The sequence below is a fragment of the Moschus berezovskii genome, chromosome 15, assembly GCF_049115385.1.
Source record: "Moschus berezovskii isolate FMDL1 chromosome 15, NW_MosBer_1.0, whole genome shotgun sequence".
NCBI lineage: Eukaryota > Metazoa > Chordata > Mammalia > Artiodactyla > Moschidae > Moschus > Moschus berezovskii.
In genome coordinates this window covers 58,346,444-58,368,490 of record NC_142474.1, presented here as the reverse complement: position 1 = coordinate 58,368,490, position 22,047 = coordinate 58,346,444, and the positions used below count along the sequence as shown (strand labels likewise).

The 22,047-nt window shown below is 39.6% G+C and overlaps 1 protein-coding gene across 1 annotated transcript in view; it reads left to right on the top strand.

Moving 5' to 3' along the window:
- Positions 1-22,047, top strand: part of MYO3A (myosin IIIA) — a 177,660-nt gene that overhangs the window by 52,126 nt on the left and 103,487 nt on the right. Inside the window, exons 7-9 of the mRNA XM_055428556.2 lie at positions 4,724-4,869; positions 8,038-8,103; positions 11,525-11,680. Of these exons, the coding sequence (XP_055284531.2) occupies positions 4,724-4,869; positions 8,038-8,103; positions 11,525-11,680 (368 nt within the window). The remainder of the gene's footprint in view (positions 1-4,723; positions 4,870-8,037; positions 8,104-11,524; positions 11,681-22,047) is intronic.

Here is a 22,047-nt window from a genome sequence, read left to right as displayed (position 1 = left end):
AAGCCTCTTGAAGAAAGTGAAAGAGGAGAGTGAAAAGGCTGGCTTGAAGCTCACCATTCAGAAAACAAAGATCATGGCATCTGGTCCCATCACTTCATGGGAAATAGATGGGGAAACAGTGGAAACAGTGTCAGACTTTATTTTTTGGGGGCTCCAAAATCACTGCAGATGCTGATTGCAGCCATGAAATTAAAAGATGCTTACTCCTTGGAAGGAAAGTTATGACCAACCTTGATAGTATATTAAAAAGCAGAGACATTACTTTGCCAACAAAGGTCTGTCTAGTCAAGGCAATGGTTTTTCCTGTGGTCATGTATGGATGTGAGAGTTGGACTGTGAAGAAAGCTGATCGCCGAAGAATGGATGCTTTTGAACTGTGGTGCTGGAGAAGACTCTTGAGAGTCCCTTGGACTGCAAGGAGATCCAACCAGTCCATTCTAGCGGAGATTAGTCCTGGGTGTTCATTGGAAGGACTGATGCTAAAGCTTAAACTGCAATACTTTGGCCACCTCATGCGACGAGTTGACTCACTGGAAAAGACTCTGATGCTGGGAAAGGTTGGGGGCGGGAGGAGAAGGGGACGACCAAGAAAGAGATGGCTGGATGGCATCACCGACTCTGTGGACATGAGTTTGAGTGAACTCTGGGAGTTGCTGATGGATAGGGAGGCCTGGCGTGCTGTGATTCATGGGGTCGCGGAGAGTCAGACACGACTGAGCGACTGAACTGAACTGAACTATCTGCATACCTGAGGTTGTTGGTATTTCTTCCCGCAATCTTGATTCCGGCTTGTACTTGATTCAGCGCAGCATTTCACATGATGTAGTCTGCATATAAGTTAAATAAGCAGGGTGACAATATACAGCCTTGACTTTATTTAAAATCAGATGGAGACTTTTAACCTATATTTATAGTAGATCTTATGTTGAGTGTCTCTGCTTAGGGCCACATCACACTTTGGAAGATTTTTTTGAGCATCACCTGTGGGAAGATGTAGAAAAACTGCTAAAATAGTTGAGGAAAAGTTTTCTAGAGTTATATCTTTTCGACATAGTCACTTTAATGTTAATGCTTTTAATCCTTTTAGTTATATTTATCAGTAAAGAACATTTATGTTTGAAAACTCTGCCATCTTTGAGAAAAGCTCTGCTATTTGCCTACATCTTTCTAGGGAGTGACAGGAAGAGAAGTAATTTAAATGCTACATTAATATTGCAGAATCATAGAATTAAATTTGCTGGAGGATTAAGTCCTGGTGTGCTGTTACTATTTTGATACTAATTCAATTAATACTTGCAAAAAATGTTAAAATGTAAATTTAATGTAAAATATGGAGAAAGGATAAATTATCTTAAGGAACTTTTAAAATAAAATATGTGTAGACTGTATAGTCATATAAGAAAAAACAAAATTGAATAAAAGAATTTCAAATGTGGGTTTTTTCTTCAATTCTGATATATTACTAGTCTTTTAAAAGCTTGTGAAAAGTTTAAAAATGAGAAGTTAATAACATCTAGCTATAATACCAAGCTTTACATCTTATCTACATATATGAATAATTACTATAAGAAATACTATAACTATATGATTTCTATTAATTAATAGTCTAGTTTTATATTTTTAATATACTAATTTATAGTAAAAAAGCCATTATTATATTTTAAGTTTGTCATTTAGTAAAAACAATTTTGATTAGTAGCTCTTAGAAGCACTCTATGAGTACAGTTAATATTTTTATCTAAAATATAACTATCAGAGTAATAAATGAGTTAATAATTAAAGTTAATACTCCTTGCTATGCTGTTATTAGACAGTCATTTTACTGATAAGTCATTATTTACTATTAATAAGCCTGCTGTAGCACAAACATGGTTTGAAAGTTTTCTCCTGCTCAGCCAACCAAAAATATATAAAAGAGAAAGGTTCATTGTGGTCTTTTCAAATTAGCCTATAAATATATGTTTAACATTTTGTGCATATTATATTCATTTCTCTGTAATAAGCATTTGCCAACTTTTGAATGATTGGCAATACTTCAGTAAATTTCTACTTACCTAGAATTGTTGAAGAATGTGTTTTGAATAATCAACTATCTAGTTAATGAAGACATCACATAAATACCAGCTCTATGTTCAGTTCAGTTCAGTTCAGTCGCTCAGTCGTGTCCAACTCTCTGCGACCCCATGAATCACAGCACACCAGGCCTCCCTGTCCATCACCAACTCCCAGAGTTCACTCAAACTCATGTCCACAGAGTCAGTGATGCCATCCAGCCATCTCACTCTCTGTCATCCCCTTGTTCTCCTGCCCTCAGTCTTTCCCAGAAGATGGGGAAACAGTGAAAACAGTGTCAGACTTTATTTTTGGGGGCTCCAAAATCACTGCGGATGCTGATTGCAGCCATGAAATTAAAATACACTTACTCCTTGGAAGGAAAGTTATGACCAACCTGGATAGAATGTTAAAAAGCAGAGACATTACTTTACCAACAAAGGTCCGTCTAGTCAAGGCTATGGTTTTTCCAGTGGTCATGTATGGATGTGAGAGTTGGACTGTGAAGAAAGCTGATTGCAGTAGAATTGATGCTTTTGAACTGTGGTGTTGGAGAAGACTCTTGAGAGTCCCTTGGACTGCAAGGAGATCCAACCAGTTCATTCTAAAGGAGATCAGTCCTGGGTGTTCATTGGAGGGACTGATGCTAAAGCTGAAACTCCAATACTTTGGCCACCTCATGCGAAGAGCTCTATGTTATTCCTGTCTAATTTCTAAGAATTAGAAAACAACAAGGTAAACAAGGTTGTTTAAATCAGTTATAAGTTGAAAAGTGGCATTCTTGATTTGACATCCTTTTCAATTAAATTCTAGACCAAAGGTAGTATTTGTTGACTATGTAAAGCCATCCTTTCCAGAGTATGTGTGTTTCATGGTGCAGGGGAGACAGTGGCTATGATAGGTGACCATGTAACTTATTGTACAAGCCAGGACAATTTGGAGAGTGAATCGGGAAGGTATTTATAATGAGTCTAGGGAAGTGAACATAAACTAAGAATGTCATGGGTACATTGGGACATAAATTCACCCACTGTGCCAACATAGGGATGTTTTAATGTGTTAAATTTGATGTTAAGTGGAGTCAGAAAGGTGAAACGCTATTCCAGACAGGATCTTAGATTTCTTTCACTTTGCATCTCATTTCATATTACTGTAGTTAAGTGATAAGAAGTCTAACCTGCCATCATCCCCAGATTATGTTTTATTTATCTTGTGAGTTGGCATTCACAACATGTAAAATTTTTTTCTTGTTCTTCAATGACATCCTGTGATTAGTGGAATTTTAAAGAACCTGATTGTAGCTTAACAGAGACATCACTTTGCCAACAAAGGTTAGTATAGTCAAAGCTATGGTTTTTCCAGTAGTCATGTATGGATGTGAGAACTGGACCATAAAGAAGGCCAAGTGCTGAAGAATCAATGCTTTTGAACTGTGGTGCTGGAGAAGACTCTTGAGAGTCCCTTGGACAGTACGGAGATCAAACCAGTCAATCCTAAAGGAAATCAACCCTGAATATTCATTGGAAGGTCTGATGCTGAAGCTGAAGCTCCAGTACTTTGGCCACCTGATGTGAAGAACCACCTCACTGGAAAAGACCCTGATGCTGGGAGAGATTGAAGGCAGGAGGAGAAGGGAAAGACAGAGGATGAGATGGTTAGACAGCACCATCAACTCAATGGACATGAGTTTGAGCAACTCCGTGAGATAGTAAAGGATAGGAACCCTGGTGTGCTGTAGTCCATGGGGTTACAAAGAGTCAGACATAACTGAGCAACTAAACAACAAAATTTACTATCTAGTGTGCTCCCAGATAACTGCTAATATCTTATGAATGTTTATTTTTATCCAGTTATTTTTCTCTTGATGGCATAAACCTTTTTGTATTTCTCCACAGTTGTCTCATTTATGCTTTCAAGTTGTCAGAAAAGATGGAGGCCATATACCTAGGCTTCCTGCAAGCTTATTTTTCTTTGTATCCTTCAGATTTTGTTAAAGATGTGTTATCTTTGCCAAGATGAATGACTCCATTTACTAATCAAATGTTTATCAGATGACTGTCATTGCACAAGTTTAAGATGTATGTTTGATCCCTTCCCTTCCCATTAGGTACACTTTTTCATTCCCCTTTCTGTTTTGCATTTTCAAAAATACTTTTTTTTTTCCATAGATTTCTTCCCTTATTCTTTTCAATCCTGCTAAGATATTCTGCTGCTGCTAAGTCACTTCAGTCGTGTCCGACTCTGTGTGACCCCATAGATGGCAGCCCATCAGGCTCCCCCGTCCCTGGGATTCTACAGGCAAGAACACTGGAGCGGGTTGCCATTTCCTTCTCCAGTGTGTGAAAGTGAAAAGGGAAAGTGAAGTCGCTCAGTCATGTCTGACTCGTAGCGACCCCATGGACTGCAGCCTACCAGGCTCCTCCATCCATGGGATTTTCTAGGCAAGAGTACTGGAGTGGCTTGCCGTTGCCTTCTCCGAAGATATTCTACATTCTTAGAATAAAACTACCACTACTAATTATAATTTGAGGTTTTACTTCCCCATGTTACTGCCTTGGCTGGGAACTCTAAAATCAAAACTAATCAGTTTGAACACTTACACATCATTCTAAGCATTTTCCTATGTGCTTATTGAAGTTGTAAGCTTCCTTTTTCTTTCATTTTCTACTAGGTAATTGCATGTGAACAACAACTGGATACAACTTATGATGCCAGATGTGACACGTGGTCCCTGGGGATCACAGCCATTGAGCTGGGGGATGGAGACCCTCCACTAGCTGACCTGCATCCCATGAGAGCACTCTTCAAAATACCCAGGTCAGAGAGCTCTCATGTGCGTCCAGTACCTGCCAATTTTCTCTCTTCCTCCAGCCACTGAATCCTTGTCAAGCTCTTCATGGAAATATCCAGATATATTTCCACAGGTTGGGAGCAGATTGGCCTGGAATATCATTCTGCTTCTTTCAGGACACTCTTTTTGTACCATAGTTTTATTTTCCCTGGTCTAAGTACAAGAGCTTTCTCTTGGTATTGTGTTTTTTTTTTTTTTCTTTAGCAAGGATTTGAGCTTGAAAAACAGCACTTCCTGTCACTCTTCATTCACTCCCAGATTCGTCAGTGAGGCTCCCTGGTCCACAGTCCCTGTAACAGTAATGTGCTCTGTTCCACTCTTGATCAATCTAATAGTTTTTTATTACTTGCTAAGACTTCCATTTGTTTGGAGCTTTAAAATGATAGTATTAAGAAAGTTAGAAGTAGAATTTTTGATAAAATAATAATGATTTTAAATATGTTAGTGTTTTGAATATATTAATATAAAACATTAAGCTTAGAAAAATAATCTCTTTGGAGCCAGGAAGGCACTTTCCTGTGTAGACACCTCCCCTTTTATGTGTGTTGTAAGATTTTCCCTCTGGCTTGTCACTAATTAAAAACTGTTTTAGATATGTTTTGGTTAGTTCCTAGATAGTTCAGAAAACTGACATGAAAGACTGCTTATTTTTATTATACATGTATTATCTTTTAAAGACTCTCTTTTCAAAATATTATTTATTTTTTATTTTTGGTTGCATTGGATCTTCATTGCTGTGCATGGACTTTCTCTAATTGCAAAAAACAGGGGCTGGTTTCTAGTTGTGGCGCTCAGGTTTCTCATTGTGCTGGCTTCTCTTATTGAGGAACATGGACTCTAGGGCACATGGGTTTCAGTAGTTGCAGCTCAAGGACTCAGTAGTAGGCACATGCATTAGTTGCTCTGCAGCATGTGGAATCTTCCTGGACCAGGGATGAAACTCATGTACCTTGCATTGGCAGGTGGATTTTTATCCACTATATGACCAGGGAAATCCTAAAGACTTTGTTATGGATTTTGCCTGCTATCTTAATTTTAATGAAATGCAAAGAGAAGGCCTATGGGAACATAGGTCCAGGGTGGAGAGGTGAGGTATGCTAAAATTTGTTCCCATACTCTCCATTAAATAAATTGTGGGATCCTAATGCCTGTAGAACATTGAATCATAGGTAAGAACGCCTGGTCGGGGGTGGTTCCAGTCCTAAAGAAATAATGCCAGTATGACCTATTCATTTCCAAATAGATCTATTTGGAATATTTGGCATGGCATTAAATTAGTGTAAAGCATTCAAATTTGTTTTAACTTTACCTTGTAATTTTCTGTCCTGCCTGTATTTACTGAGTTATATTACCTTAAATATGTATCATCCTTTCCAAAACAATTTCAATGTATCTCTCAGATCTTACTGTTTGTAAAATATATTGCTTATTAATAAGTGGGGCTTCCCAGGTAGCACTAGTAGTAAAGAACTTGCCTACCAATGCAGGAGATATAAGAGATGCAGGTTCAAGATCTGAATCAGAAGATCCCTGGAGGAGGGCGTGGCAACCCACTCCAGTATTCTTGCCTGGAGAATCCCATAGCCAGAGGAGCCTGGCAGGCTACGGTCCATAGGGTCGCAGAGTCAGACACGACTGAAGTGACTTAGCATGCACAGTAAGTGGGGAAATGAGATTACAGAAAAAGAGCAGAGAACCTGCTCTGTATTAAGTCTAAGACATTTCATTAAATTTGAGGAAAACCAACAGAATCTGTATATCCTAATTCCTGTTGTCATTCTGTATGTGAGGTGAAGCACTGTTTTTCCTCAGCTATTTAAATTATGGTTTAAATGAACATAGTTAGTCTAGGGTTATTACTCTTAATGATGATGCCACATGAAAGAGGGATGCTACTGTTGATCTATATGGTACCTGTGAACAAGGTACCTCTGGAAACTGTACTATCTCAGTTGTTTCTTATTCCTTGTACTGCCAGTATACCTTTAAAATAGAGTTCTAAGAATACTGACTGAAGAAATAACTAGGAAAAACGGGGATCTGTAAAGCTACCTGGTTCTGAATGTTCTAAAATCATCAAAATCTTGCTCTACTGGAAGCAAACCAGTACATCTCTTAAGAGTTTTTCAGAAGAACAAGAAGCCAAGCAAAATTGTTGGAGAAAAGAATTACTTCTTTTAATGTGCAAATCAGCAATCTTCAAATAGTCCTAAGGATTGTAAAATGAGCTTTCAGTGTGATCTAGTGGATGGCTAGCTGCACTTTTCTTTAATGAGCCTGTACAGACTGTACATTAATTTCATTTTAAGCTATTTAAGGAGTAAAGCAGAGCTGAAGACAAAGTATTTCCATTCCACTAGTGAAAACAAAGAGCTGTTGGAATTAACATAAAGCGGTACTTCAGGACATTCAACTGTCACGGTTATCATGGTTGATCAGTGTTGCTTGATTACAGTTAGAGATCAGCCTCATTTTCAGATGATGTTCCTTTGTGTTCATGAACATCACAAAAAAGAAAAGATTTGTTCAGTTTAAAATGAAAGGAATTAATAACAGAATCTTGCAGTGGCATTCAGAGCTTTATTGCCAATCATATTTTCCAGTTCCTTACTTTTGTAATCTTGTTTCTGGCCATCTACCCAAGTAACAACAGAACAAGTCATAAAGGCACTCTTCTATAAAGGCCTCTCTGATAAGGTTTCTTGCATATTCTGAATAATCCTCCTTTCTGCTCACCTTTGTGTCTCCTGAATATCCATCAGAGATTTTTGTAGGACTCAAAGTAAAAAATCTTTTCCCCAGGAGTCATTGTTTCTAATCAGCTAAGTATTTATGTTTTCCTCTCGGGCTGTCAGTTCAAAGCAAGAAGGTTCTTTCAAAGAAAAAAAGAAAGATCAGCTGGGGAAAAAAAAAAGGATATGTTATGTGCTTTCAGAGAAGCAAGGGACCTGTCATTCCATATAAAGAATGACTAATAACTAATTATCTGTCTTTGAATTGGAAAATGATGGTCATACTTGATTATACCTGGCAGGATTTGAATGCAGCGATACATTAGTCTGTCCAGTCCTGCCTCTTAATTTTGTTCTGCCTGGCCAATGTGTACCATCCAACCTTGTATCTTATTTTTCTAGGAATCCACCCCCAAAACTGCGGCAACCTGAGATATGGTCAGCAGAATTCAATGACTTCATCAGCAAGTGAGTAACAATAGAGTCTTTTCTTTTTATTATGTTTTTTTTTTTTTAATTTTGATGTGGGCCATTCCACGTGGCACGAGTGGTAAAGAACCCATCTGCCAATGCAGGAGACTTAAGAGACCCAGGTTCGATCCCAGAGTCAGGAAGATTCCCTGGAGGAAGGTATGGCAACCCACTCCAGTATTCTTGCCTGGAAATCCCATGGACAGAGAAGTCTGGCAAGCTACAGTCCATAGGGTCACACAGAGTCAGACATGACTGAAGCGATTTAGCAGGCACACATTTTTAATGTCCTTATTGAACTTGTTAAAATATTGCTTCTGTTCTGTGTTTTGTGTTTTTTTTGGCCAGGAAGCATGTGGGATCTTAGCTTCTTGACCAGGGATCAAACCCACACCCCCTGCATTTGAAGACAGAGTTTAACCATTGGACCACGAGGAGAGTCCTTAGAGTCTTTTAGAGGAGTCAAAGAGATTCCATCCCGCTGTGACTTTGAGATGGGCCTTTTATAACCACTCCTCCAAGCTTCCGACTCTCCTCTTTATCTATTAAGTAGCCGTAGAGGTTCCCATGATCTTCATCGAAATAAGCATTTGTAGTGTCTTCTGAATGTTCAGTGAACTTATTATTGTTTTGATAATGATCTCAGGGTCACATTCATTCTATCGATGACTGTGCTTCTGCAGACATTGCGTCACCCATGAATGGTTTCTTCCGTCCACCTGCCTTTTGCAATCTTGCCCTTAGCATCTCCTACCTTTTCACCAATCATATATTCAGTTAGTTATTTAGCCCTTCAGTTATCTTCATCACTAATTCTCATCACAGCCAGGGAGTTTTCATTGCACTTGGTAAGTCAGATAATCATACAGATAAAATCTTAGATATTTGAAATTAACTTTTAATTTGACAGATATTTAGTATAAATGCAGTGCCTCCAGACAACTGAGTAGAAGCTATGCATCAGCTATTTCTAAATCTGTCCATGAATTTTTTTTCACAGTCTCTCTCATGACTTCACCTTGAAAAAATAAGGGAAGGGATGACTGAAGGTTTTAAATGGGAGAGAAGGGGTCATTAAGCTTGAATGTGTCAAACTTCACTCAGAAAATGTAAAAAGGGCAAAAAAGTAGAGGAACTAATCATCTTTGTCCATATTGAAATTGCTGGTTTTCATACCAAGAATATCTGCTTGTTTCTAAAAAGGTAAGAGGCTGATTTAAGGGTTATGCAAACACAAGAAATATTGGCAATATTTTTTCTTTTAGTTTTCACTTAACTAATCATTGCTACATATGTACTACGCACTGCATAATATTTAATGAACTGCAGCTGAATTCCATAGACGTCATAAGAGAATCGTTGGTAACTTTGAAGTGTTCCCCGCGACTTGTAGTCATGACTCATGTGGGCAGATCGTTCCATGCGGATCTGTTAATGCAGCTTGGTGACTTTGACATATTCCATACAGTTTCACCTCTGAGAAGCATTGCCTCGTTTCCTTCAGGCAGTTAGGTCTCTGCCCGGGAAGCTCTTCCTGTCCTTGGTTCCTCTTCCTCTAATACCACTTCTTCTTTTATTTCACTCCCTGTTTAGAGATCTGGCTCCCTAAATAGACAGTAAACAACTCCAGGGCACCAAATGTGCCTTACTTTTCATTCTAAGTCCAGTGGCTGGCACACAACAGTTTAACTGTTAAGGTTTTATGTGAATAAAATAATCTCCAATGTGATTAAACTCAGTACATAGATACAAGTGTTGCAGGTGACAGAAATTGACACATTGTGCTAAACTAAATGAAAACTAAGAGCTCATCTTCTTATTTTGAGACATTGTCATCCTTATTCTTCAGCATCTTTTAGCATCCCTGGGTAGTATCTAAGCTAAGTTGCTAGAGTCTGACTGTTTGCAACCCTGTGGGCTGTAGCCCACTAGGCTCCTCTGTCCATGGCGATTCTCTAGGCAAGAATACTGGAGTGGGTTGCCATGCCCTCCTCCAGGGGATATTCCTGACCCAGGGGTCGAACCCTTGTCTCAGGCATCTCCTGTATTAGAAGGTGGGTTCTTTACCACTAGCACCATCTTGGAAGCCAGTATCTGTTTATTCCAGTAGAATAAATTGCCAAATTCTCATACCAGAAGGATTAACAATACAGATAAGAAGTGGCATGGCTCAGGTCAGGTTTGGGTTCCTTTTTGCTTTTTGCTCTTCTCAAATGACAGCCCCACCCTGACCAGTTTCCTCATAACCATAGATCCTCAAAATCTCAGGACTGAAAGTATGCAGAGCATGAGTCCTTCTTGAACATGGTGCACTGAGAAGCCAATCAGTAATCTCCTGATAAAAATAATCTTACTTCCCAGTGCTGCCCAGTCCATCTTCTGTCAAAAGTTCACCCTTATATGGACCAGAAATCTATTTCTCTTTTAATTCTACCCATCGATCCTAGGTTTTTTGTTTCCTTGCCCTGAAAACTAGTCTAACTCCTCTTTCCAATGTCTGAAGGCAGCTGATTAAACATCTGATGTTTGTTCCAGGGTTCCTCCTGTGATGCTGTTTCAGGTGCTCTTACCTGGTTGATCCTGTCAAGAGGTGTGATACACATTAGTACGTGTACTGTAGGACCTCAAAACCCATTCACTGACATGGGATTTAAACATCCTCAGTGCATAAGCCGGAGAAGGCAATGGCAAACCCACTCCAGTACTCCTGCCTGGAGAATCCCATGGACGGAGGAGCCTGGTGGGCTGCAGTCCATGGGGCTGCGAAGAGTCGGACACGACTGAGCAACTTCACTTTCACTTTTCACTCATTCATTGGAGAAGGCAATGGCAACCCACTCCAGTGTTCTTGCCTGGAGAATCCCAGGGACTGCGGGGCCTGGTGGGCTGCCGTCTATGGGGTCGCACAGAGTCGGACACGACTGTAGCGACTTAGCAGCAGCAGCAGCAGTGCATAAGCCCTTACATATGGGTTAGTAGTTTTATCACGTAGAAAGAAACAGATCAATTGAAAAACCTTTAAAAGCGTTAGTGAAGGGAGACTGAAAAGTTTGTTGTAATTTTAGATAAGCATTAAAACTTTAATGACTTCATTGTTGTTTATCTTTCGTTAAAAGAGACTTGGCAGTGGAGACTGAGTTCAATTAGCAGTCTGCAGTAATGCTTGCTAGGAGGCAAGGAAAATAGAATTTAGTTGAAAGTTGGTTTCACTGCAGCATAATCGCCCACAGATGTGTGCACTTTCACAGACATTAATTCCTCAGATTTCAGTTTTAACATTTTTTTGAGATATGTTTCTTGGGCTGAGCATCAATGAAGAACATCATTCCTTTGTGTTAGAGTAGTTTTTAGGATTGTGAATAATAAATTCAAAACTCTAACTTATCTAATAATTGCATGTTCCTTTTTGCCAGTGCAGGTGTTTGACTAAGGATTATGAAAAGCGTCCAACAGTGTCAGATCTTTTACAGCATATATTCATTACGCAAGTTGAAGGCAAAGATGCGATGTTACAAAAACAACTCACAGAATTCATTGGCATTTATCAATGCACGGGAGGCACAGAAAAGGCCAGGTAATCAAATAAATATTTTGACTCCAAAAGTCCAAAGATCATCTAAAGAGTCTGACAGCTTTATAATGCAATGGTTGTTAAGGTGAGGAAAGAACTTCCTGGTTTAATTATTTCAGTTCCCTGGTTGTGGTCTGGAGATAAGGTGGTATTTGCATGAAGAGTGAATGTCTCAAGTTGAGTTGCATCCTGATATTGGTAATATTACTGGCAGCATTTTTTAAATAACTTCTTCATAACAAAGAATATAAACGTCAATAGGTGATTAGTATTGGCTTATATTTTCTTGTATTTTTCTCCTCTTCTGTGAAGTAAGATACCCTAGATTTGAGATTTAAAAATGAACACTTGAAATATTTTTTGACACTATTATTTTTGGTATCATTTTCCCTGGTTGAATTATATTAAAAAATCATTTTTAATGATCTGTTATATACAGTTTTCATAATATTGACTATTTTTACTGCTTATAGATAGTATATATGTTTATTTTAGGGAGTTTAGAAGATACATAGAAGTATACAACATAAAATCAGTTTTAAAATTTAAATCTATATTTTCTAGTATCTTATTATTGGAAATACATTTAAAAACAAAATTGAAATATATATGTCCAGAAGCTTGCCTTTTTTCACTGACTAGTGAAAGAATATTCATATCTTTAAATATCCTTCTACCACAAGTTAAAATATTTTAAATTTTATATTGGAGTATAGTTGATTAACAATGATGTTTTAGTTTCAAGTATACAGGAAAGTGATTCAATTATACATGTACATGTAGCTGTTCTTTTTTAAGTTCTTTTCTCATTCAGGTTATTACACAATATTGAGGACAGTTCCCTGTGCTATTCAGTAGATCCTTGTTATCTATTTTAAATATAGTAATGTGTACATGTCAATCCCAAACTGCTCTCATCATCCCACTTGTCCCAACATATGTGATTTTTAAACCACAGTATAAGGCAAATTTGAGACACATTTCAAAGGATTAACAAATGAAAGATGAATTTAAAAAATTGTCCAGTCTTTTAGCGCTACAAGTGCCTGGTTCAAGCTGTAAATTATTTAAGTGTGGGACTTTATGTAATATACATTCACTAGAATGGGATTTTGATTTTACCAAAAGAAAAGAAAGGAAGGAAGCGGGAAAATCAATAGGAAATAATAACAGGGTTCTTTCACTGCAATACAATACGTCGCCCAATTTTACTTTCTATTTTCTGGGCAAGATAATTTTCCTCTAAAGTCTCTGACAATGTCATGGTGAGAATTACTCACCCTCAGTACACAGGACTTCTAAAATGCTATCCTGACTGCTCTCATAATAACTCCTTTTCATTCCCATCTCCACATGTGTATTTCAAAGAAACTTGCTTCAAACTCAACCAGTCCAACATGGAGCCTGTGCTGTCCCACCCCAAATTAGTTCTTTGTTCCCTTTATTTTTAGTGGCACCACCACTCACCCCATAACCACCAGAAATCTCAGGATTATCTTGACGTGTTTTTCTCTCCTACTTACCGTAACAAGGCTAAATTTCTCACAGCCCCACTCAACCCATTATCAATTGTGATATAGTCCTTGCCACCGTGGAAATGATGGATTGAGACAGCATTTGTGTTGTCTCCATATTGCCTGAGGCCAGCTCAGGCTGGATTCGGTGCTCCACGCGGGTCTGACGGCTGAAGCAGCTGTTCTCTGTGTTCTGTGTCCCCTGTCTTGGTCAGACTGCCACCAGCTCATGCCTTGATGAGACCTTTTCTCCTGGGCTTCACACAGATAATTCCTTTGCCTCTTATTTTCACCAGAATAAGATACTGAAAAGGGTCTTCCTTTTTAACTTAAAAACAGCATGTACATAACCGTTATATAGAATAGGAAGCTTCAGTCCCTAAAAGGAATAAGAATAATGTCCTGTGAGAGTTTGGAGGAAGCCAGCAATACCTCCACTGTCAGACACCAGGGCTTATCCAGGAAGCAGTCTTTAATCCACACCCAAGAGAGAAGCCAGACTTAATCCTGTGAAAATAGAGTTACCGCTCCGTTCCATCGCTCAGTCGTGTCCGACTCTTTGCGACCCCGTGGACTGTAGCCTACCAGGCTTCTCGGTCCATGGGATTCTCCAGGCAAGAATACTGGAGTGGGTTACCGTTTCCTTCTCCAGGGGATCTTCCCGACCCAGGGATCGAACCCAGGTCTCCCACACTGGAGGCAGACGCTTTAACCTCTGAGCCACCAGGGAAGCCCCACCGCTAGATGAACATTATTGCTCTAAGGACCAGCTTGAGCAAAATCATGAAAGCAAGGAGGAATACATTTAATCAGAATTGTAAGGAGGAAAATTTAGAAATAGGATTGGAGACACACGCAGAGACCAGACTACAAAGAGCACTGAAAGTCAGGTTGAGTGGGCGGTTTGACCTGGGTCCCTGACAGCCCCGATGGGGCGGGTCCCCGAGGTCCCTGTGTCCTGCTGGGTCCCCTCCTGCCGTTGGCTCTAAAGGTAAGCTATAGATACACCAGGACAGACTGGGGCAGTAATCTTGAATACCTTTTGCTTTTCCTCCACGTTTCTTCCTAACTTTAAGCTATTGTTATTTTTCCAAAAGTGGGGAAGTTGGTCCTTATTATGTTTAATTATCAAAGCATTTAGTGGCTATTGTTGGGTATTTTGAAATGAGGAGCCTATTGACATATACACTTATTTCTACATTTTTGTAGGATGTTTTAATTGGTGTGTGTGAGAGAGTGCGCATGCATGCATGTGCATGCTTCTAAGTATATTTGATTTTGAAAAATTCAAATCCCATTTTGGCCAAAATAAGGGGTTGAACAAATTTTCCTTGGAAGATCTAGGAGAAGAGGTCTCATCAAGGCATGAGCTGATGGCAGTGTCCATCCAAGATCAATAACCTGGAAAGAGACTGATGAAACCCTGGGAATGTAGTAAGCGCCCATCTAGGACCAGGAAATTTAGAAAAGAAATGATCACTTCTCCTTCCCCACCTGAGATATCTTCTTGCCTTTCTTCACCACTTCCCCTTCTGGAAAATCTCCTAAATAAGGGCTGAATAGCTTTTAAACATGGTCTCCAGGAACTTTATAAGGAATAGATGATTGAATCAGCACTCCCTGTAAGACCATTATGAGCATTTTTGTTCCTAAGGAATAATAAATAAATTCAAATAAATAGAAATAGGCAGTTGCTCACAAGCTTTTCTATTTTACAACTCAGCATTCAAAAAAATTAACATCATGGCATCTGGTCCCATCACTTCATGGCAAATAGATGGGGAGACTATGGAAACAATGACAGACTTTATTTTCTTGGGCTCCAAAATCACTGCAGATGGTGACTGCAGCCATAAAATTAAAAGATGCTTGCTCCTTGGAAGAAAAGCTATGACAAACCTAGACAGCATGTTTAAATGCAGGGACATTACTTTGCTGACAAAGGTCCATCTAGTCAAAGCTATGGTTTTTCTAGTAGTCATGTATGGATATGAGAGTTGGACCATAAAGAAAGTTCAGTGCTGAAGAATTGATGCTTTTGAACTGTGGTATTGGAGAAGACTCTTGAGAGTCCCTTGGACTGCAAGGAGATCCAATCACTCCATCCTAAATTTTGCTATATTCAGGAAATCAGTCCTGAATATTCATTGGAAGGACTGATGCTGAAGCTCCAATATTTTGGCCACCTGATGCAAAGAATTGATTCATTGGAAAAGACCTTGATGCTGGGAAAGACTGAAGGCAGGGGGAGAAGGGGAGGCCAGAGGATGAGATGGTTGGATGGCATCACCGACTCAATGGACATGAGTTTGAGCAAGCTCAAACAGGAGTTGGTGATGGACAGGGAAGCCTGGTGTGCTGCAGTCCATGAGGTCACAAAGAGTTGGACACAACTGAGTGACTGAAGTGATCTTCTCCTTTCCTAAGTTCTTTCATTATTCTCTTAGGTAGATAAATTGCATCATCTCATGGTAATTTTTAGAAAGCCTCAAACCCTAGCTTCTTGCCTCTTGAACTTGAAGCCTAGTTTAGCTAGGTAAAATATACTTAGGTTAGTGTTTCTTTTCTTGGAAGTATTATATACATGTTCCACCATCTCTTAGGCAATGTGTATTGCTGTTGAAAGAACCAAGGCAGTGGCATTCCTCCCTTTGCTCCTGATTGGCTGCTTCTGCAGAGTGCCCATAAGGTTTTTATAATTTTGCCCAGCTGTGTCTTCTTGTCAGTCTTTCCATATCAATTTTGCCTATACCCTGTGGTGTGTGGGAGCCCACACCTCTGGCTCGTGAAAGCCAATTGGGTCTTTGTTCTCTTCTTGTGTTTTGTGTGCTCAGACCACATAGTTATCACATTTGTGATCTCAGTCATGTATATTCTGCATTTTGTTGCTTTTCTTTCCTGATTTTCCTCCATTTTTTTTCTAAATTGAGCTGACTCAGTTTTTCTGTTGCCTACTTATCTCTTCACTAAAGCTTTGTGCCTCCTCTTAAAGATTTTTCTCTTTTAATTAGATATCATCTGAGAAATGTCTATGAGGAATGGAGAACTTTTTTTCTGAACTTTCCCCATGATTCTTTCATATGGCATATACTCTTCTTCTGTCTTGCTTATCACTCTTCCTCCTCCTTTTTTAAAAATTAAAAATATGTGGTGATGAATCTCACCTCAAGTGGGACTGGGAACAGCTGTGTTCTAGCCAAAAAAAAAAAGTGGGCATCATGGACGGGTGAGTTGGCAAGTCTTTAGTTTGAATTAGGTTGTTTCTCTTGAACATCCTCTCACCACATCTGTATTTTCTCTCTCTTGACACATCCCCCCTCAATTTTGAACCTTGAAGAGGTCAGAGTACAGGGCCATTAGTTGGAATGGGCCCAGGTAGCACTATTGTATTCTCTATGGCCCACGACACAAACCCATCATGACCATCTTTTTATATCATCGTATAGCAACTGCCTCTTTCCCCTTTGTCTTGCCTCCTCCTGGCCACTGGCCACCCCTCTGTTGGACAAATATGTGATAGATCACTGTTCCCTGGTCTTCTGCAGCTCCTCACCCTTTTGCTCTTTGGCATGTTGATCTGGTCTTATCAAGACTTTCACATTTCTGGCATGGCCCAACCATGCTCTGGGAACTGATAGCTCCAAGCAAGGCTCATTGGGTAGACCTATCAGGATGTGTGTGTGTGTGTGTGTTTTAAAGTCTCTATAGATATTGATTGAGTGCTAAAGAATTACATGTTGGTTCTTAGCTTTTCTCATTTCAACCCAGAGTTCACAGGATTTGGTAGTTGTGCTTTATAGACTGTGGTTTGGGACTGTGGCCATTTCTGTTTCTCATAAAGGAAACTTCTCTCTGCTTGCCATTCTTTTTGTTATTTAGCAAGTCTTAAGGGAAGGGAATGAGTTTCCCTGGTGGCTTGGTGGTAAAAAATCCATCTGCAGTGCAGGAGGTGCAGGAAATGTGGTTTTGATTCCTGGGTCAGGAAGATCACCTGAGGAGGAAATGGCAACCCACTCCAGTATTCTTGCTGGGGAAATCCTGTGGATAGAAGAGCCTGGTGGGCTACAGTCCATAGGGTGACAAAGAGTTGGACATGACTGATCGACTGAGCATGCAAGGAAAGAGATTGATTGCTCTATGATCTTAACTTGAACTAACTGTCTCTTCTTAGTAAAGTAGGATGGGGTATGATGGATTAGATACGGTCACAATTTTTCGGGCAATTCTTGCATTAAGAGTGGGGTTCTGTGTTGTTTACCCTTGAACCTGGCATTTTCTGTGCCTTCCTTGGTTAATATAATAAAAGATAGAAGAAGTAGTCCTATGATATTTTTGAGCCTAGCCTTGCTGAAAGCACTGAGCAATGCCCAACCTGGCTAGAAAGGACTTCATGTGCTGAGGGAGCAGCAGGGGTTATCAAAGTGACTAAAAGAGTATCAAGTATTGACACCCAGCTGAGCAGGAGCTGAGTCACAGGTGTGTCTGGCTGAAGCCAACTTGTCCGTGAGCAATTCTGAGACATATTTATGGGGACTCTCTAAGGCCATAACAGTCCTATACTAGCATGTGCAGTCAAAGAGCAAGAAAAATTTGACCCCTTTTACACTTTTTCACTTTCATTATGACACTTTGCTGTACCTGTAAGAGCTTCTCTGGTGGCTCAGATGATAAAGAATTATGCCTGCAATACAGGAGGCCTGAGTTTGATCCCTGGGTCAGGAAGATCCCCTGGAGAAGGGAATAGCTACCCACTCCAGTATTCTTGCTTGGAGAATTTCATGGACAGAGGAGCCTGGCAGGCTGTAGCCCATGAGATTGCAAAGAGTTGGACATGACTGAGCTGTACCCATAAGTGGTGTGGGACAGCCCACACTGTGCCAGGAGACACTGTTCATTTCATATTTCACCTGAATGCTCTCATGCCCAAGCACAGAGACATGCCATGAATGGTGCCCCCTGGAGTTGCACCATGTAGATTGTGGATGAAGAGCCTGAGAAGATTCTGAATACACTTGTTTTGCAACACAAAATAGAGTCCCATCTGTCATGCTAGCTATGTATATGTAACGTTAACACAAATAAAGAATTGGATAGAGTAAAAAGCTGACCCTGGTTCATTGTTTATTATTTTGGTCCTAATTTAGTTTGAAAAATTTTGTCCTCCTGAGGACTTTCACATTAAAATGCTTTCAGCACATCTGTATGAGATTGGAAACCTGTGATGTTTCTCTGAAGTTCATGTGGGCAGATTTATTGGTCATTTCCTTATTCTTTCTAACATCATTCAATGAAAGATTGTTTTACATTAGCATTTAGTGTTGCAATATGCTGGTTCATTAGAGGGAAACCTAAATTTTATTAGATGTTAGGGCCACTTTACAAATTCTGAAAGCTTATCTCAGATTCCCAAATTCCTGTAATGTTCATGTTTCCACTGATGTTCTAGAAGTCATTAATTATTTTAATTATGGCATTATCCATTTTTAGCTGTTTTAATTTGACTCAAATTCTTACTTGTTCTTAAAATATTTGTACATTTATTTTCTATAGTTTTATAATTATTTTATCTAAAGAGGCTCCTTAAAGTGATCATATTTAATTTCATGACATAAAAATGCTATGAATACAACAAATGTATGCACTTAATTAGAGCAAAATATAACACAATTTAAAAAAAAAATTCCCCCAAAATTCTGAATGTGTATCTTTTGGCCTTTCCCTTAAAGGCATTAGTCTTTTTTTTTTTTTAAAAACAATTTAGAGAGGAAAAAAAAACCCAAAACCCTAAGGGATTATCAAGAGGCTTGACCTACTTATGAAGGTTGCAAGAAATACTGCAGTATTGCCTCCCTGTGTCTTTTGTTTCAGATTAGCAATAGCCTAGGGTTTGACTACATCCTTTTTGGGGATTATTGCTATAAAGTAAAGACACATTTGCATGGGATTATTTCCTGCTGAATTCTGCAGTGCCTCATAGAGGAAGGACACTGAATATAGGCACTCCTAATTTTTTTGCAGCAAAGAGAGGTGAAAGAATTGAGTGGAGGGCAGGACAACCATTTTCCCCGAGTGCCTTCACATTTATAGTCCTCTAAATATGTATAGCTTCCCTTGTGGCTCAGCTGGTAAAGAATCCGACTGTAATGTGGGAGACCTGGGCTCGATCCCTGAGTTGGGAAGATCCCCTGGAGAAGGGAAAGGCTACCCACTCCAGTATTCTGGCCTGGAGGATTCCATGGACTGTATAGTCCATGGGGTCACAAAGAGTCGGACATGACTGAACGACTTGCACTGCACTGCAAATGTATTTTTGCTCTCATATTAGAGGCCTTAGTAATAAGTATATTGAGAGTAACTCCCTGGAAAATTTGTACTTTAAAGTAGTGAAAACTGTTAACCATCTTTTTGCTGGGAAAGAGGAGAGAAATATATATATTTTAAAGATAGTAGTTAAGGTTTAGAGCAGAAGATTTCAGCCTTTAAGTAGAATTCAGAATGACATGCCTCTCATCCCTTCCTGCCAGGCACGTGAAGCTTTATCTCTGGCTGCTCAGCTGTCCTAATCTTGTTTGCTTCCCCGTTTAGTTTTGTAATCTCTGCCAAAAAAAGTGCTGTATTTAACAGAATTTTTAGTTTTGGAAGATTATGATTCACTTTGAAGTTAGATTTTTATACATTTATATAAATACAGCTGGGTTGTTTTTTTTTTAAGTGAAAGATCTGACATCACAATCCCCAGTGTTTTGTCAAAAAGAAGGAAAGAAAGGAAGATAAATAGCTAACTATGGCGATTCCAGTCTTGGGAATAGAAATTGCAATAGAATACTATGACTTCATGATTGTTTCTTCTATAGATTTGACTGTACTACAAGATCCCCTCAAAAACAGTATGTGTCTATTAACTGTATAAGTATATATTTTATATATACTTACAAAATACAAATATGTAAAATTTAAATATATTACCTGGACAGTCCAGCCTAAAATGTGGGTGTTGTTCCCTGTCCATGGATGAAAATGCAGCTCTCCTGTATTTAGTAAAATCCTGTAGAGGTTGGTCATCGTTTCTGTTTGGGACAAGTTAAATTTGATATGCCAATTAAACATTAAAGTGGAGTTATACAGTAAGGAGTGGATATAGGAGTCTGGGCTTTAGGGGAGAAGCCCATGTTGAAGATAATCATTGTCATTTGCTTATAAAGGTATTTAGTGCTGTGATATAAATGAGATCACTGGATGTGAGGATTTAGAAATTTAGCGGGGGGAGAGGAGCCAGAAAAGGTAATTGAGGGATTGTGGCCCTTTAGGGAGGAAGAGCAGGAGAATGTGGTTGGTTGAGAACCACATAAACCCAGTGTTTCAAGGAGGGAACAGTTAGTTCTGCCAAAGAGTGCTGAAAATTTTAAAAACTGGAGTAATAATGAGTTTGACACACAGGTTCTAAAGTGACCTCAACCAGATCCTCTGAGCAGAGTGGGGTGGAGGGCAGCCCCAGTTAAGAGAATTCTCGTTAAGGAGAGGAATGAGGTGGGGAAGAGATACTGAATGTGAACTACTCTTTAAGAAGCTCAGCTGTAAAAGGGGAGAGACAGGGCAGTAGCTGGAAGGCACTGAGGGTCAGAGGAGAGATTTTTTTTTAAGATAAGAGCTACTAGAGCACTTTGTTCACTGATAGAGGGAGAGGTTGATGCCACCGAAGAGACGAGAGCATCACAGCAGTGATCCTGGAGAAAGCAGGTGTACCAGCGAAACAGCTGGCCTTTGCCCAGAGCAGGGACAGGCATCCTTGGCACCAGAGAGCAGGCTGTGAGGGTAAGAGGACACCAAGATGAGATCCTGTCGAGTTGTTTAAGAATTATGAGCGTGTGGAAAAGAATGAAAGGCGATATCAGAATGTCACCAGTGGTTATCTCTTGGGGATGCAGTTACAGGTGATTTATTTTCTTATACCTTTTTTGGTATTTTTCAGTTCTTATTAAAAAGCTAAGAATATTTTACATGCTTGTGAAAATGAATGTGATAGAGATAATCGTACACTCTCCCTGACCCTTCATGCTATCATTCCTTGGAAAGTCAGACTGCATGCAACTCGTCAGCTGTGTTTGTTCTTGTTTTTTTCAAGTATTTATTTATTAATATTTATCTGGCTGTGCCAGATCTTAGTTTCGGCACTTAAACTCTTGGTTGCAGCATGTAGAACCTAGTTCCCCAACAAGGGATTGAACCCAGGTCTCCTGCATTGGGGGCATGGAGTCTTAGCCTCTAGAGCACCAGGGAAGTCCCTGTGTTTGTTGGAACCAGATCACTTTGCTGTACTGATGTTTGTCCTACAGCTACTTAACTCTACACATTGAAGGAATTGTGCTACCCCATCTTTACAACAAGATCCTACTTACAGAAACCATCTTTGCTCTTGGTTGTCTGTAAGCTAAGCGTGAGGAGAAGAAAGCTGTCAGGAACTCTAGGCAGATGGGGGAATCACCAAACATTGTTGGCAAACACAGATGTCAGTTTCATGTCAACATCTAAAACCAGGTCGCTCTAAAATAATGGTAGAGGAGTCACATTCACAGCAGAAACAGACACAGTTTCTCAGTGGGAACATTTTTCTTCGGCCTCCAGATAATTATGTACAAAATAGGAAGGGCTGTGTGAATGAACAGGGCCATCAAAAGGGTCTTGGAGCTGGGTACTGATGCCATCTGTCACTCCAATCATCACCAAAGCTGATCTGCTCTTCTGGCTCGTCCAGCTGGGGTGTACTTTCTCAGCATCATTTCAAAACTCCACAATTGGCCAAAAGGGTCAAACTGAAGATTGATAAAAACTAGTCTTACAGGGCACACCGGTGAGAAC